The following is a 15,882-nucleotide window of genomic DNA, read 5'->3' as shown; positions in this document are numbered from 1 at the left end:
CCCCCATCTAATTAGCAAATAAAAGAACTGAAGGGAAGTCTTCTTAAGTAAATATTGGTCACATAAAAGATGGCTCCTTGTGGCTTCATGTGATTGGGGTGGGGGGTGGGATTTGGAGCTGCAAACATTTGTTTTGACATTTGTTTTGCACACGTCTCTTATTACTGTGTCTGGACATCAATTTATGAAGATCTGCTTAGGAAACTTAGGAAAGCTGCCTTCTTCTGCACCAGCCCATTTGCCTGTCTTTCAGGCTTCCCATTGGCATCTGCGATAACAAGATGCTGGACTTGATGGGTGTTTGGCCTGATCCTGCTCTCATCTTACTCTGGGTGAGGTGTCAAAGCTAGTGGTGGAGGTACCACCTGTGTCAAAGAAAGTGCACACCACTTAAGGTGTGACAGCTTTTGATTTCATTGCTTTATTTAAATAAAGTCAAATGGGTTTGCAATTTAAAGTCAACAGTGTAATAATGCAACTCAATTACAGCATGAAAACAGCCACAGAAAACAATACCTAAAGCTTTACAAAAGGAGGAAACTGATTCCTGCAGAGTCAGGCCCGGCTTGGAGGCTTGCCATCTGGTTGGCCAGTGTGAGCAGGGCCGTCTTATCCATTAGGGCTAGTGGCGCCCTGTGCCATGGCGCCCACCCATCAGGGGCGCCCAGCAGTGGGAGTCCGGGACCGACCGGGAACAGCTGCGAGGGCATGCTAGGCAGCTCCGGCGCCTCTTCCTACGGCCAGCTGCACTCTCTCGCTTCCTCCCTGGGAGAGGAGGCAGCGGCTGAGGCGCACAAAGCTATGCGCCACCCTTCTCCCTCCTGCCCGCCCCACGGCAGTAGTGGGACTGCTGAGGAAGCCCCTGTGGCAAGCAAGCCTTGAGCTGCCCAGCACCAGGAGTGGGGAGGACGGGGGGCGCTGCATCAAGGCATCAAGGAAAAAGGTGGAGGGATTCATTCAGATTTGGGGTGGTAGGAGGGGAAAGCTGGGGGGGGGGCGCACTACCATTAGGACTCAGTTCGGAGGTCAGGATGGACTCAAGAGCGTGCTCTCCATGCAGTTTGTTAAGCTGTGGGTGAACATATCAGACGACACAGCGATTCTTCAAACAGCTCTTGTTTATTCACAAGCCAGAACAGAACTGAACTGAAGAGTTCAGCCAGCCTGCTTATATAGAGCTCCACTAGAATGCAACAGTAACCATTTTCTGTAACTATCCAATCACTGAACGTCACTTTCGATCCCTTATTTGCATATGTGGACTTAAACTATCTACAGTATCCCTCTGCTGGCCCAGGGTGAGAACTTCAGTACATAACACAGTTAGTGGTTAAAAACAAACAAACAAACACCAACAAAATGTCCTTTAAAGACGGAGGTGGGTTTTAAGCTCCTATTAGATTCAGCAGGGCTTACTCTCAGGTAAGTGCAGTTAGGGCTGCAGCCTTTGTGACCCAAGTTTTGGGTCCTTTTTAGGTTCAGGATGTCACTGCTTTACATCCAGCCCCACAATATTTGAAAACGTCCGCTTTGTACTTAAACACAAATTGGCCGGGAACTTCATTCTCTGTGTCTTTATCAATTTATTTAAAGAACAACAAACTGGTGATTGCTTTAACTTTTTGATATGTGGTGATTTGAATCATGAGGATGAATTAGAAGAACTGCTGAGCCTTGAATGAGTCTTGCTTTGGAACTGAGGACTTAATCAGATTTTCGTCTTTTCATTTTATTTTGTTCTAAGGGCTTGTTAGAGATAATGTGTAAGCGTGGCGTCAGCTCCCTAAAAAAAGGTCAACAACTCTGGGGAAGCTTTCCTTAAAAAGTTCAACAGCTTTGGGGTCCCTCCCCTTAAAAAAGGTCAACAACTCGGGGGGGGGCAGGGGGGGGCGGAGGGATCTTTGCACCACGGTGCTGGACATGCTTAAGACGCCCCTGACTGTGAGAATAGGAAGCTGGACTAGATGGTTCGCTGGCCTGATCTAACAGGCTCTTCTTTATATATTGGTCAATCTAGTTCAGTATTGTCTATACCAGACTTCCTTAACCTAAGGTTACCGTTACCCGTTATCCGCCCCCCATACAGTCCCCATACAAAATCCATTGAAGTTGAAAAGTGTCCCCGGATTCATTGAAAAAAAATATCTGGCAAACCTACCTTAACCTGGTGTTAAGGAACCTGGTGGCCATTGGCTTAGGATGGAGTTGCTCTGCAGTGACCTCTAAGGGTGTTCAAAGCTTTGAAACAGAACTCTTTTCCACCCTTACCTGGCAATGCTGGGAATTGAACTTGGTACCATTTGCATGCATGGCATGTCCACTACCACTCAGCTGCAACCATTCCGACCCCGGGATTCTCATTATCCCACTTACTATGCTTTTGGAGTCCTGAATATTTTCTTTCAGCGTCTCATGACTGCGGTTTTGACCAAAGGTATTGAGGGAGGTGGGTCAAGCAGCCAATGGCCATCTAGGCTCAAGCATGTTTTAACATGCTCCATCTCTCTTGGTGCCATTGGTTGATTTGCTATGACGTCACAGCAGGCGTGGGCAGGGGCTCCAAGGCTACAGAAGGGCCACTCAGCTTTGGGTGATACTGGGGACTCTGAAGACTTGGGCCAGCTCAAGACATTTTAGCAATGGAGGAAAGCCACAAAATAGTGCCACTTCCCCACCAAGAAAAAAGCGGGGATCTACACCCAGGAAGTTGGAGGGGGAACAAAGGTTGGCATTGGGATCTGCTGTCCCTGTGGATCCTGCTGCAGGAAGCAGTTGCCTCAGTTTGCCTCATGGGTAGGCCGGCCCTGCTGAAGACGTTAAGATCCTTTTATGGTCTGCAGACAATTTTAAATTTAGACCATATGTTTTTAACAGATGGCTCACAGGCATCCAAATAGCAGCTTGGTGCAAACCCTCCAGGGAGGCCTTGCAAAATACACTGGATCATCCCTGGACAACTAGGGATACACCAAGCCAACGAAAACCAAACCTACCGCTGAGATACACAAGTACCGGGTAGGGTTTTTTCCAGACAAAAGGCTGACTTAAATGTCAGTGGCTCCCTTCGAATTATGAAGGTAAAAAAATAAATAAAACAAAGCCTTGACAGGAATCCTGAACACAGCGTGGGAATATCTGCCCTTTATCCCAGGCAGTGGGGGGTCACCCAGGCAGGTTTTGTCCTAGTCCTAAAATTTCTATACCACTTGATTCTAAAAACAAACGAACAAGCAAACATCAGAGTGGTTCACAAATGCATTGTTCATAAATGCACATCTTTATTTCCTGTTATATAATTGAAGGATGGTTGCAAAACCTATGCTGGTGTGATTTGTGACTAAGCTCTTCCTTAATCATGGATATGGGGTTAAGAAGCACCTTCCTGAGCCCATCTGAATATATTGCTGCAGTTTTATGGGCTACTTAATGTATGAAGCTGTTAATGTTGTCAGAATGTGCCATTTTCAATGTCAGATTGTGCTGCTTTTTCATTACGGCCGGGAACGAGGGGGAAGCCAACTGAAATGCATCCAGAGCTTCGTTCTATAGTGTTGATTGAATGTAGGAAAATTATAATTATTTAGTCAACCACTGCCATTTAAACCGTTGGTGGATCACTCATATTGGAGGTCTTCACAACCTGAATGCTTTACAACGGATGGAAAAAAGCGAGAGATGGCGGGAGAAGGTAGAGATGGATATATGACTAGGTAGTCATTGCCAATCTTTCAAATACCTTGCCAGTGTTTAAAGATCTACACTGGCTCCCAGTTTGCTCCCAAAGTGCTGGCTTAATAACAAACAAAGAAAAGAAAAGCAGAAAGAACGGATGAAAACCCCCACCAGCTCACACTGAGAATATAGTCACCATCAACACACCCATCTTAATTCAAACACATACAGTGGTACCTCAGGTTAAGTACTTAACCTGTTCTTAACCTGAAGAACCACTTTAGCTAATGGGGCCTCCTGCTGCTGCCCCGCCGCCGGAGCCCGATTTCTGTTCTCATCCTGAAGCACTATTTATGGGTTATCGGAGTCTGTAACCTGAAGAGTATGTAACCTGAAGCGTATGTAACCTGAGGTACCACTGTACGTCGATATAAGCCATGCAAATGTCCAGATAAGTATTCACCCAAATTGGCTGTTTATGAAAAATGTATTCAAATATAGCAAGGGCAGTGCGGTCCTCAGACGGTTGCATAAATGTGTGTGTGTTATCCTTCCAGGCTCAAAGCATAAGTCTCTCAGCAGTTTTTACTTTTAACAGTGCGATCCCATGCATGACTACTCAGAAGTAAGCCCCGCTGAAGTCAACAGAACTTACTTCCAGGCAAGGGAGTATAGGGCATGAATGCGTAATAATGACACCTGGAAGGGCCCTCAGAAATATATTCTGTTTGTGCTACTACTTTCTTGGTGAACGTTTTATTGAAATGTCTCCCCTCCTTCCTATTTCTAGACAGCAGCTTCAAATGGGCCAGAACAACGGGCAGCAGGCGAAAACCAGGACAAAGGGAACCAATCTTCTGATAATCATTCCACAGATAAAACTGCAAAGGTAAGAATGGTTGCAATATGCTTGCAATCTCCCAATGGTTGTGGTGGAAAAGGGGCCAGACCAGAGTTGTCTGTATCTAATCCATCTCTTTCTCAGCATTTGTCCGCACAAAGAAACAGGGAAGGATACATGAGGACACCTGGCAGAAAAAATATATATAGCTAAGGGGAGATATGGTACAGCAGTATGAAATCATGCACGGTGTGAATTTTGTTGTTGCTGTTGGCATCTGTCTGTCCCGAGAGACAATGGAGTGTGCCTCCGGGGGTGAAGCCAAACCACTGTGTGAGCAGCAGTGAAGTAACCTCCCCTTCCTGGGGCGCAAGCTTGGGCAGTGTGTATGGAGGTCCTGGGCTGCCCTGATGCCAAGACCCCCCCTCTCAGCCTTGCTGATGTGGTCCAAAGGAAAGCAGAGCCTTTTCTGTGGCTGCTCCCATATTCCTCAATTCCTTCCCAAGAGAGGCAAGATTGGCTCCCTCTTTGCTATCCTTCCACTGGCAGGCTAAGGCTTTCCTGTTCAGACAGGCCTTTGAAAACTAAGGTGCAGCCAATGCTGGCCATTGGGCTGCTTCCAGGGCAAAATGTATTTTAATTGCTGCTTCTAGATGTGTTTTGATTGTCAGTTTTAGCTTTATTGTTTAGTTGTTTAGTCGTGTCTGACCCTTCGTGACCCCATGGACCAGAGCACGCCAGGAACTCCTGTCTTCCACTGCCTCCCGCAGTTTGGTCAAACTCATGCTCGTAGCTTCGAGAACACTATCCAACAATCTCGTCCTCTGTCGTCTCCTTCTCCTTGTGCCCTCCATCTTTCCCAACGTCAGGGTCTTTTCCAGGGAGTCTTCTCTTCTCATGTGGTGGCCAAAGTCTTGGAGCCTCAGCTTCACGATCTGTCCTTCCAGTGAGCACTCAGGGCTGATTTCCTTCAGAATGGATTGGTTTGTTGTTCTGGCAGTCCATGGGACTCTCAAGAGTCTCCTCCAACACCATAATTCAAAAGCATCAATTCTTCGGCGATCAGCCTTCTTTATGGTCCAGCTCTCACTAGTTCGGTTTAATTACTCTGTATCACATAACCAATGTATTTACGTGTAAGCTGCCTTGAACCCCAAGCTGGGAGAAAGGAGATAAATATAACAACAAACAAACAAACAAACAAACAAACAATAGCACAGCAACCACCACCACCTCTGACCATTGGCTACCTGGTGGTATTTGGGGTTCAGCTACATCTGTAGTTCCACAAGCTCTCCTGCAGCACCTTAAAAGACACAGGGATCATTGATAGTTGTAGTATGTATGACCTGCCTCTCTATGTAGCAGGCAGAATAGTGGCATCCCTGGGGAAAAATTAATTGACAGGGCAGTATCATTTTGCAGCTGCCTCTTTGGTTTTAAGGCTCTGTTTGCTCCCCATAGCAAATTATGGCTCAGTTTCTAGGTAACTGGAGGAGAAGGCTGAAAGCTCTGGGAGGCGAGATTAGTTTTGTATTGACAAAGTAATGATAGTTATAGCTGTTCGCGGCTCAGCAGTGAAGTTGAATGGAGAAATGGGTTAACATCGTTAATTTTCTTCATTACCGTTCTACTTTGTAATAAATAATAGGCTTCCAGCCTGCCAGGACAAAGTTAAAGTGTGTCAAGCTTTCTGTTATTATAATTCATGTAATATTTTCACAGGTTTACAGCTTGGCTGTGACAATTCTCTCAGGCTCCTCTCCCCCCACCTTTTTATATGACCGTAGAAAGTTTTCAGCTCTCTAGCTCCTTTCTCCCTCTTCTCAGCTTCTCTCAAAATAACATTTTAAAAATGATGTGGGCTTTCCCTCTTAATATCCTCAAGTTGGAAATAAAAGGAAAAGAAAATAGAAGCCGATGGGCTTGGAATGCTTATTCGATCCCCCAAATGTCATGAAATGCTTTTTCTAAAAAGTAAAGGGAGGTGAAAAAACATGGAAAATGTGAATTTATTTCTTGCCAATATACCCATCCAGGAATAAAATCATTTGCTGTAATCCTTGTGGGGCTATACCACCTTCAGAACATAGAGGGACAATTGTACTGCTGCATAAAGGTAAAGGTAAAGGGACCCCTGACCATTAGGTCCAGTCGTGGCCGACTCTGGGGTTGCAGTGCTCATCTCGCTTTATTGGCCGAGGGAGCCGGTGTACAGCTTCCAGGTCATGTGGCCAGCATGACTAAGCTGCTTCTGGCGAACCAGAGCAGTGCACGGAAATGCCGTTTACCTTCCCTCCAGAGCAGTACCTATTTATCTACTTGCACTTTGACGTGCTTTCAAACTGCTAGGTTGGCAGGAGCAGGGACCGAGCAATGGGAGCTCACCCCGTCGCGGGGATTCGAACCGCCGACCTTCTGATTGGCAAGCCCTAGGCTCAGTGGTTTAACCCACAGCGCCACCCGCGTCCCATGCAGTCATCTACCTCTAGTTTAACTACGGCTGCAGAGACATGGGAAAGATGCAACTTTTTAGTTGGTCTTTTCGAAGAAGTCCAGGAAATCAGTGGGATTTCCCAAGTCTCCTCCTTTGTCTCACTTATGGAGAGAGCTATTTGTCAGGACATATCTGCAAGTGAAGTTGCTCGCATGTTAATGATGTGCTATTAGAAAAACAGCCTGTCATTTTACGGGGTTGGTTAGCTATTTAAAACGAGCATGTGGCTCTTTTTGAAAAATGCTGTCAGCTTCCTTCTGCCAGGAAGAGTGGATGGAAATTAAAGTGCAGATCTGGAGAGCATATTGCTGCTTTAAGAGTTGAGAGCCTCTTTGGAAAGACACAGTGCCTTATAAGTACAGCGTGCTTCTTAGGTCTTTGCCACTGCATACATAATTCAGTTACCTGTAGTTTCCTTCGTCCTAAGAGGGCACAGAGGTAGTGGAAGCAAAACAGCTGTCTCATTATGGGTGATATAATAATGACATAAGGAAGGTGCTGTGATGGATAACCAGGGATTTATAAAAGAAGCACCCAAAGAAAATGGGTGCTGTTTTCAAAATCTTTGCAAACTCTCATTTTGTTTGGAATATATAGAAATAAGGCAGTTTAGAGCATTTTGCATTATTTTAATTAAATAATTTATTATTTTAATTTACTTTCATTTTGTTTGGAATGTACAGAAATAAGGCAGTTTAGAGCATTTTGCATTATTTGAATTGCAGAGGATCAATTAAATCTGTATCCAGAAAATGTTAGGCATTTGTAGATGGCATGGTATGTTTGTGTGTGGCATTCACCTGTCGTTCTGAGTGGTGTTGGTTACTGTGAAGGAGAAGAAGAAGGAGAAGGGGTGGGGAGGTTGGTGCAGAAAAAAATACACTGGCAGAAGTGGGCCAAATCCTTATCTCCCCACCCCTAGAGGGCCAAATTTAATAGGTGGGTGGGGTCAGTCTTTGAACCTCCAGTATTTAAGACTTCAAAGCACAGTGTGGGGCTGTTTGAAGCGCTTTCGCAAAGAGCCCCACACTGCTCTGTGAACCTCTGATTTTCATAGTTTTAAAGATTCTAAGCAGGTTCTAAGCAAAAGGGCTTTCAAGTAGCCCAACGCTAGACTTTGAACCTCTTAAAACCAGAGGGCGACAGCAGGGGAACAGGTGTGTACAGCCAAACTGAACAGAATTGACCTTTCACAGTCCTTTTGAGGTCTTCTTTGCCCGCGTGTTCCCTGTGGGGAATGTGCTGGCAAAGCATACCCCTCCACCCAGCAGGATCGAACCCGTCATTGGAGAACTGGTGAGCAGAGGATTCAATCCTGCTCAGTTTGGCTGTGCTTGGCTGCTGAGAACAGAGTCCATGCAGCCAAAGCACTGCTTGAAAGGCCTTTTGCAAACAATTACGTCCTGCTCTTTGAACACATTTAGTTGACTAGGAATGCTTTAATCTGCTGATAGCTCTAATTATTTATTCTGATTATTCGTCACTACTGCTTGTGTTTTAGTTCTAGGATAAATATGATTTCTTTCCTATTGCCCTTTAATAAATGCACTTAATTGAAGATGTCCCAGTGAGATGGGAGGTTTAGCATGTTAATGCCTTATTTACATTGCTGTGACCATATTTTGGTCTCTACTGATAAGCAGTAAATTATTCTCAGTGACTGGATGCAGTTGTAGCAGCAAAGACAGCAACCTCTGTTTTTCTACACCTTTGTGATTCTTGAATGTCAAATGCTGAATTTAAATACTAAATTTAAATACTTTGGGGCTCTTTTTGTTAAAGGTTAAATTCAGTGTTTCCTTATTACTGCTTTCTTAATAGAATTGGCACACAGCTCAAAAACATGCACACACCATGAAACATGCTGAATAAAACTCCTTCTAGTCTGAATGCTAAGGACCCTACACCACAAAATAACGTAAGAAATAAAGAAATAAAGAAGAAGCAGACCTTTATAAAACCCACTGACAAATACCCCTTCCTCTTGGTTCATGTGGGAACCAATGACACTGCAAGCAACAGCCTCCAGAAGATCAAAAGAGACTATGAGGCTCTGGGTAGGAAATTGAAGCAATTAAATGCACAAATTGTCATCTCATCTGTCCTCCCAGTTGAACGACGTGGCCCAGGGAGAGAGAGAAAAATAGTGGAAGTGAACAGCTGGCTTCGCAAATGGTGTAAACAGGAACGGTTTGGATTCTTAGATCACGGACTGCAGTTTCTTGAAGATGGACTTCTGGCAAGAGATGGGCTGCACCTCACAACGGTTGGGAGGAATGTTTTTGCCAAAAATCTCAGAAACCTCATCAGGAGGGCTTTAAACTGACTAAAGTGGGGGAGGAAGACAGTGCTCCTGAAGGTAGGAGTCTATCAATTGATGATCATCCAAATGTCATAGACCGAATTGAGCAAACAGCACGCAGACCTAGTGATGGGAGGAAAAACTCCTTAAATAAGAGACACGGGGGAATGATTAATGGACTTCAATGTCTGTACACTAATGCGCAAAGCATGGGTAATAAACAAGATGAGCTTGAGCTCTTGGTACAGCAAACTAAATATGACATAATAGGCATCACTGAAACCTGGTGGGATGTAATAACGACTGGAATGTAATAATGGAGGGATACAATCTATTTCAGAGAAACAGACCAGACAAGAAAGGAGGAAGCGTGGCATTATATGTCAGGGATGTGTATACCTGTGAAGAGATCCAAGTTTTAGAACCTCAAAGCCAAAGTGAGAGCATTTGGGTCAAAATTAAGGGAGAGAAGAATAACAGGGACCTCATTGTGGGAGTTTACTATAGATCCCCAAGCCAAATGGAGGACATAGATGATGCCTTCCTGGAACAGATGGCCAAGCATGCAAAAGGAAGGGAGATAGTAGTAATGGGGGACATCAATTACCCGGATATTTGTTGGATGTCAAACTCAGCTGAGAGCATAAGGTCAAACAGATTCCTCACTGGCCTTGCAGACAACTTCATTGTCCAGAAAGTGGGAGAAGCAACAAGAGGAACAGCCATTTTAGATCTGGTCCTAACCAATGTTGATGACCTGGTTAGTGGGGTAGAAGTGGAAGGATCATTAGGCGCGAGTGATCATGCTCTTCTGAAGTTTACTATACAGTGGAAAGGAGCAGCCAAGCATACTAGGACTCAATTTCTTGACTTTAAGAAAGCCGACTTCATAAAACTTAGGAAAGTGCTGGGTGAGATCCAATGGACAGTAATACTAAAAGGAAAGGGAGTTCATGATGGCTGGGAGTTTCTTAAGAGGGAGATAGTAAAAGCACAACTTCAGGCAATACCAATGAGACGGAAACATGGAAGGTGCCTAAAGAAGCCAGGGTGGCTATCTAAAGAACTTTTAACTGAGTTAAGATTAAAAAAGGATGTGTACAAAAAATGGAAAAGGGGGGAAACCACCAAAGAGGAATTCAAACAAATAGCCAGCACGTGTAGACACAAAGTCAGAAAAGCTAAAGCACAGAATGAACTCCGGCTTGCTAGAGAGGTTAAAAGCAACAAAAAAGGCTTTTATGGGTATGTTCGTAGCAAAAGGAAGAACAAAGAAACAGTGGGGTCACTCAGAGGAGAAGATGGTGACATGCAAACAGGGGATACAGAAAGGGCTGAACTCCTCAATGCCTTCTTTGCCTCAGTCTTCTCCGATAAAGAAAACAATGCCCGACCTGAAGAATTTGGAGCAAATGATTCAGCAGAGGAAACACAGCCCAGAATAACTAAGGAGATAGTACAAGAATACTTGGCTAGTCTAGATGTATTCAAGTCTCCAGGGCCAGATGAACTGCATCCAAGAGTATTAAAAGAACTGGCAGATGTGATCTCAGAACCACTGGCAGTCATCTTTGAGAATTCCTGGAGAACAGGCGAAGTCCCGGCAGACTGGAGGAGGGCAAATGTTGTCCCTATTTTCAAAAAGGGGAAAAGAGAGGACCCAAATAATTACCGCCCAGTCAGTCTGACATCAATACCAGGGAAGATTCTGGAGCAGATCATTAAGCAAACAGTCTGTGAGCACCTAGAAAGGAATACCGTGATCACCAATAGTCAGCATGGATTTCTGAAAAATAAGTCATGTCAGACTAACCTGATCTCGTTTTTTGACAGAATTACAAGCCTGGTAGATGAAGGGAATGCAGTGGATGTAGTCTACCTTGATTTCAGCAAGGCATTTGACAAGGTGCCCCATGATATTCTCGTAAAGAAGCTGGTAAAATGCGGACTTGACTATGCTACCACTCAGTGGATTTGTAACTGGCTGACTGACCGAACCCAAAGGGTGCTCATCAATGGTTCCTCTTCATCCTGGAGAAGAGTGACTAGTGGGGTGCCACAGGGTTCTGTCTTGGGCCCGGTCTTATTCAACATCTTTATCAACGACTTGGATGATGGACTCAAGGGCATCCTGATCAAATTTGCAGATGACACCAAACTGGGAGGGGTGGCTAACACCCCAGAGGACAGGATCACACTTCAAAACGACCTTGACAGATTAGAGAACTGGGTCCAAACAAACAAGATGAATTTTAACAGGGAGAAATGTAAAGTATTGCACTTGGGCAAAAAAAATGAGAGGCACAAATACAAGATGGGTGACACCTGGCTTGAGAGCAGTACATGTGAAAAGGATCTAGGAGTCTTGGTTGACCACAAGCTTGACATGAGCCAACAGTGTGATGCGGCAGCTAAAAAAGCCAATGCAATTCTGGGCTGCATCAATAGGAGTATAGCATCTAGATCAAGGGAAGTAATAGTGCCACTATATTCTGCTCTGGTCAGACCTCACCTGGAGTACTGTGTCCAGTTCTGGGCACCACAGTTCAAGAAGGACACTGACAAACTGGAACGTGTCCAGAGGAGGGCAACCAAAATGGTCAAAGGCCTGGAAACGATGCCTTATGAGGAACGGCTAAGGGAGCTGGGCATGTTTAGCCTGGAGAAGAGGAGGTTAAGGGGTGATATGATAGCCATGTTCAAATATATAAAAGGATGTCACATAGAGGAGGGAGAAAGGAGCAATGGTTCCAAACTACAAGAAAGAAGATTCCACCTAAACATTAGGAAGAACTTCCTGACAGTGAGAGCTGTTCGACAGTGGAATTTGCTGCCAACGAGTGTGGTGGAGTCTCCTTCTTTGGAGGTCTTTAAGCAGAGGCTTGACGACCATATGTCAGGAGTACTCTGATGGTGTTTCCTGCTTGGCAGGGGGTTGGACTCGATGGCCCTTGTGGTCTCTTCCAACTCTATGATTCTATGATTCTTTGATTTATAGCAGTAGAAGTGCCATCTAAGCAAACCTTTACACTGTTTCCAAAACACTGGGAAAGGTGGGTTCTGGAAGCTAACCCCACTGGTTTGAGGCCAGGAAGTCTGTTATGAATGTTCTGTTTTTGACCAAATGGGGAATGTTAGCCAGTTACTAAATCAAAATGGTGTCTCTTCTATGCATTAAAACAGAAGAAGTAAAATCCTGTTTAATGCCCCAAAGATGCATTTTGCGATTGCACAATGGAACCCACCAAAAATACATTGTTGTAACTACTAGAACGTTTCTGGAGAGAATTACGAAAGTTGTTGCTTAATACCAATTTCCCAGCTGCCCTTTTCCACACTTTAAATATGATTCATTTATAATTGCTCATAATTCCATTGGGAACAATTCAAACTGCTGCTGCACCTGTTTTATCTAGCTTTTTTTTTTTTTAAAAAAAATATTTTTTATTAACAATTTTTTATTTAAATCACAATGCCAATAAAACAATACAGTATCACATCTCTTAACATAAATCTTTTCACTTCTTTGGACTCCCTCACATCTCCCGCTCCTGTGTTCCTGGTTATAATTTTATTCATTCAAAACAACTGAATGTTTTATCTAGCTTTTGACTTTTGGTGCGAAGTCCTGGATGCTTTAGCTGAGATTCCTGCATTGGGTCCCTTCTAACTTTACAATTCTGCGGATCTATGAAAAAGGAGGTTTCAGGGTGTGGCCCATTCCAATCTGACATTCGCACTAGTTTGCTACTGATCACAGCCCAAACTGGCTGTCGCTTTGGCACATTTTTTTTTTTATTACCCTCATCACTCCTAGAAACAGTGAGGTCCTCGTGTGAGCCAGTTAGATATGGCTACTTTAGAAAATTGATGAGGGCAAATGAAGAACAAAGTTAGTTTATAAGCAATCAGATTGACTGTTTCTAGGAAGAGGTGGGCTGTTGTTGTTTATCTAATGGAGTGGAAGCAGCTGGTGAAGAGGGCTGGAAGTGCATTAAAAGTGATACCAGACAGTGGAGCGGTGAAAGGTGTATGTGTACCTCTGTACATTGGGGATGCACAGACCTGTCAGCTGGGCTCTTTCAGTTGTAACCATAAATTCAGGGAATGTTGACATTTAGTAGTGGCGGCGGCGGCATCTAGCTATAGGGCTACAAACACTTTTGCCCCCTTTTGTGCAAATCCTCCCTTAAATTGGGAGACCCAGGAAGCACTTTGCGGGGAGGAAAATGTTTATGAAGTGTACCCCATTCTTTTTTTTGTCTTAGTTCTAATTTGAGCAATGGAACTATTATGATAATTTTTGTTTATGGGAGAGTGGGGAATACAATTTACAGTACAGTGGTACCTCGGGTTAAGAACAGTCCTGCTTACGAATGCTTTGGGTTACGAACTCCACAAACCCGAAGTAGGTGTCCCGGGTTGTGAACTTTGCCCCAGGATACGAACGCAATCTGCTTCCGGGGCCGCAGGAGGCCTATGTAGGGAATGCGCTCCTCAGGTTAAGAACACTTCGGGTTAAGTACGGACTTCCGGAACGAATTTAGTTCATAACCCGAGGTACCACTGTATATTGAAAAACTGGCTGAGCCTTCAAGTGTGATCTGTTTCTCCCCCACTCCCCACCCCCTGGCTAAAATTTTCAAGGACTTTTCTGATTGGTGGTGTTCCATTCTGCAGTGATACTTAATCACCCTAATGATATATAATTTCTGTCTGTGTCGTAGAACAGAAATTACAAGTGTATATATAAAAGGGGGAAGTGATTTGACCCAGCTTAAGAGAGCGAGATCAGCTTAATAAGTAGCCTTTCAAAAAAATGTACAGACAATGGGCATGTTTCACCAGTGTAAAAGTCCCACGGATTTCATTGGGAAAGATTTAATGCACAAGTTTATCTTACTTCCTGAAATAACACCCCAGTGTTTGTTGGTGCAATGTTGTTAGCCGGAAAGGAGGACAAGCAGGATTTAATGAACTCGGCATCATATGGGCATGATCCACCACAACATTTCAGACACAAGCCTCTTTGAAAGAAATAGAGTTCACCATTACATTGGTCTTATGACACAACCTCCATTCATTTCGAAGTAGTTTCTGCTTGCATGGGACAAGGCAGGTACAGCCCAATCCCTCTGTAGTCCCATCACCCACTCTCTCCTCTCCACTGCTGGTCCTAGTAAGGCCTCCAGCTGTGAGAGCTAAGGGTGAACAAGGTCTGCAGAAGGAATGGGCAGGAAAGGTTATGTGGCTGCCTTCTTTTCTGTTTTAGCCAGAGACTTAATGGGCTTTGTCCAGTGTCTAGGCTGCGAGGTGTCTACGTGGCAACCCCAACTGTGTCTTCATATATAGCTTCCAGTTGTGAGTGTTTCTACTGTACAACCCCATGCAAAGTTTCTGAAATCTACTAGAAATCCCTGAAACAGCAGCACTTCTTTCTTCAGAAGTTATGGAGAGTTTTGCAAAGCCTTTCTTTTCTTTTTCTTTTACAACCGCCTTTAGCATAAGCTTTTTATAGTCTGCGGGTAGGTCTCTATGCACCTCCGTTTTTATTGCTGTCTGGGAACATCTGAGATGCTATGGATTTTTTTTTTGCAAAATTGCTTTAGATCTTTAGTAGCCAGGATTGACTCTTAGCAAAGTAATGGTATGTGTTGGCTGTATCGCTTGCCTCTTGAGAGACCACAGTAACATTGGGGTTATAACCTGAATAATTTACAGAAAGTAGATGGCTCTTAAAACATCCCCTTCTTCCTTAGAACGGTTTATTGGAAACATACTTCAGCTGGAATGAGAATAAGAGATTCCCAGGAAAAGGATCTATAGGGGTTGGGTTCTTCATTATGCCGAAAGCCTGGACTGTATCGTATGGATGTCTAGACGCTTCCACTTGAAGAGGGCATTGATTTTCCTCACTTTTCGGGCAGGGCTTTCATTTTATCTATATCCTGACCCCTTCTGCCTCTTCCTTCGTGGGAGCGGGAAGCCTTAACGATTGAGCAGAGGGCTTCTCTTCTGAGCATGAATCATGTGCGGCTCCTCAAAGGCAAACTCTGCAACAGTGTGGCTGCAACAAAGGTGTGTTTATGGGTTGTTGTTGGGGAAGCAGAAGCTGGGATGTGTGTGGAGTACTTTAGTACATTGCAGCAATATTTGTTGCAAAACTGTGACATAACTCCAGGTTGAAGTGATTACGTTTGCAGCCCCATGTGCATGTTGTTACTTGGGAGTAAGCCCCTCTTGACTTTGGCAGGATTTGCTTTTAAAGTAAACATGGATGGCACCAGGCAGTAAGGGATTTGAAAAGTTACGTGCCGTTTGTCTGGAATAGAGATAAAATATTTCTTTGCACACGGAGTTTGTATCAGGGGAAAAGATGAATGTGAGTATAAAATCACACTTTCTTTGGTTTTTATTTTTTTGTTAGTAGGTGAATGGGGGAACCCAAAGAATGAGAGAGGCACAAGGGTTAGAAATTCTTTCTTTTTAAATCAGTGCTACCTCTTATTTTGGTATAGAATATGCCAGTTACACACAACTCAGGTAGAAAGAGAAATTACTTGGAGCTAC

General features: G+C 44.1%; 1 protein-coding gene across 1 annotated transcript in view; it reads left to right on the top strand.

The window, feature by feature from the left end:
- Positions 1-15,882, top strand: part of DLG2 (discs large MAGUK scaffold protein 2) — an 880,772-nt gene that overhangs the window by 132,441 nt on the left and 732,449 nt on the right. Inside the window, exon 5 of the mRNA XM_081859540.1 lies at positions 4,463-4,561. Within this exon, the coding sequence (XP_081715666.1) occupies positions 4,463-4,561 (99 nt within the window). The remainder of the gene's footprint in view (positions 1-4,462; positions 4,562-15,882) is intronic.

This window comes from Podarcis erhardii (genome assembly GCF_964252035.2).
Source record: "Podarcis erhardii genome assembly, chromosome: 4".
Lineage (NCBI taxonomy): Eukaryota > Metazoa > Chordata > Lepidosauria > Squamata > Lacertidae > Podarcis > Podarcis erhardii.
The sequence above is the reverse complement of the archived record's forward strand: the minus strand, read 5'-3'. Positions and strand labels throughout refer to the sequence as shown.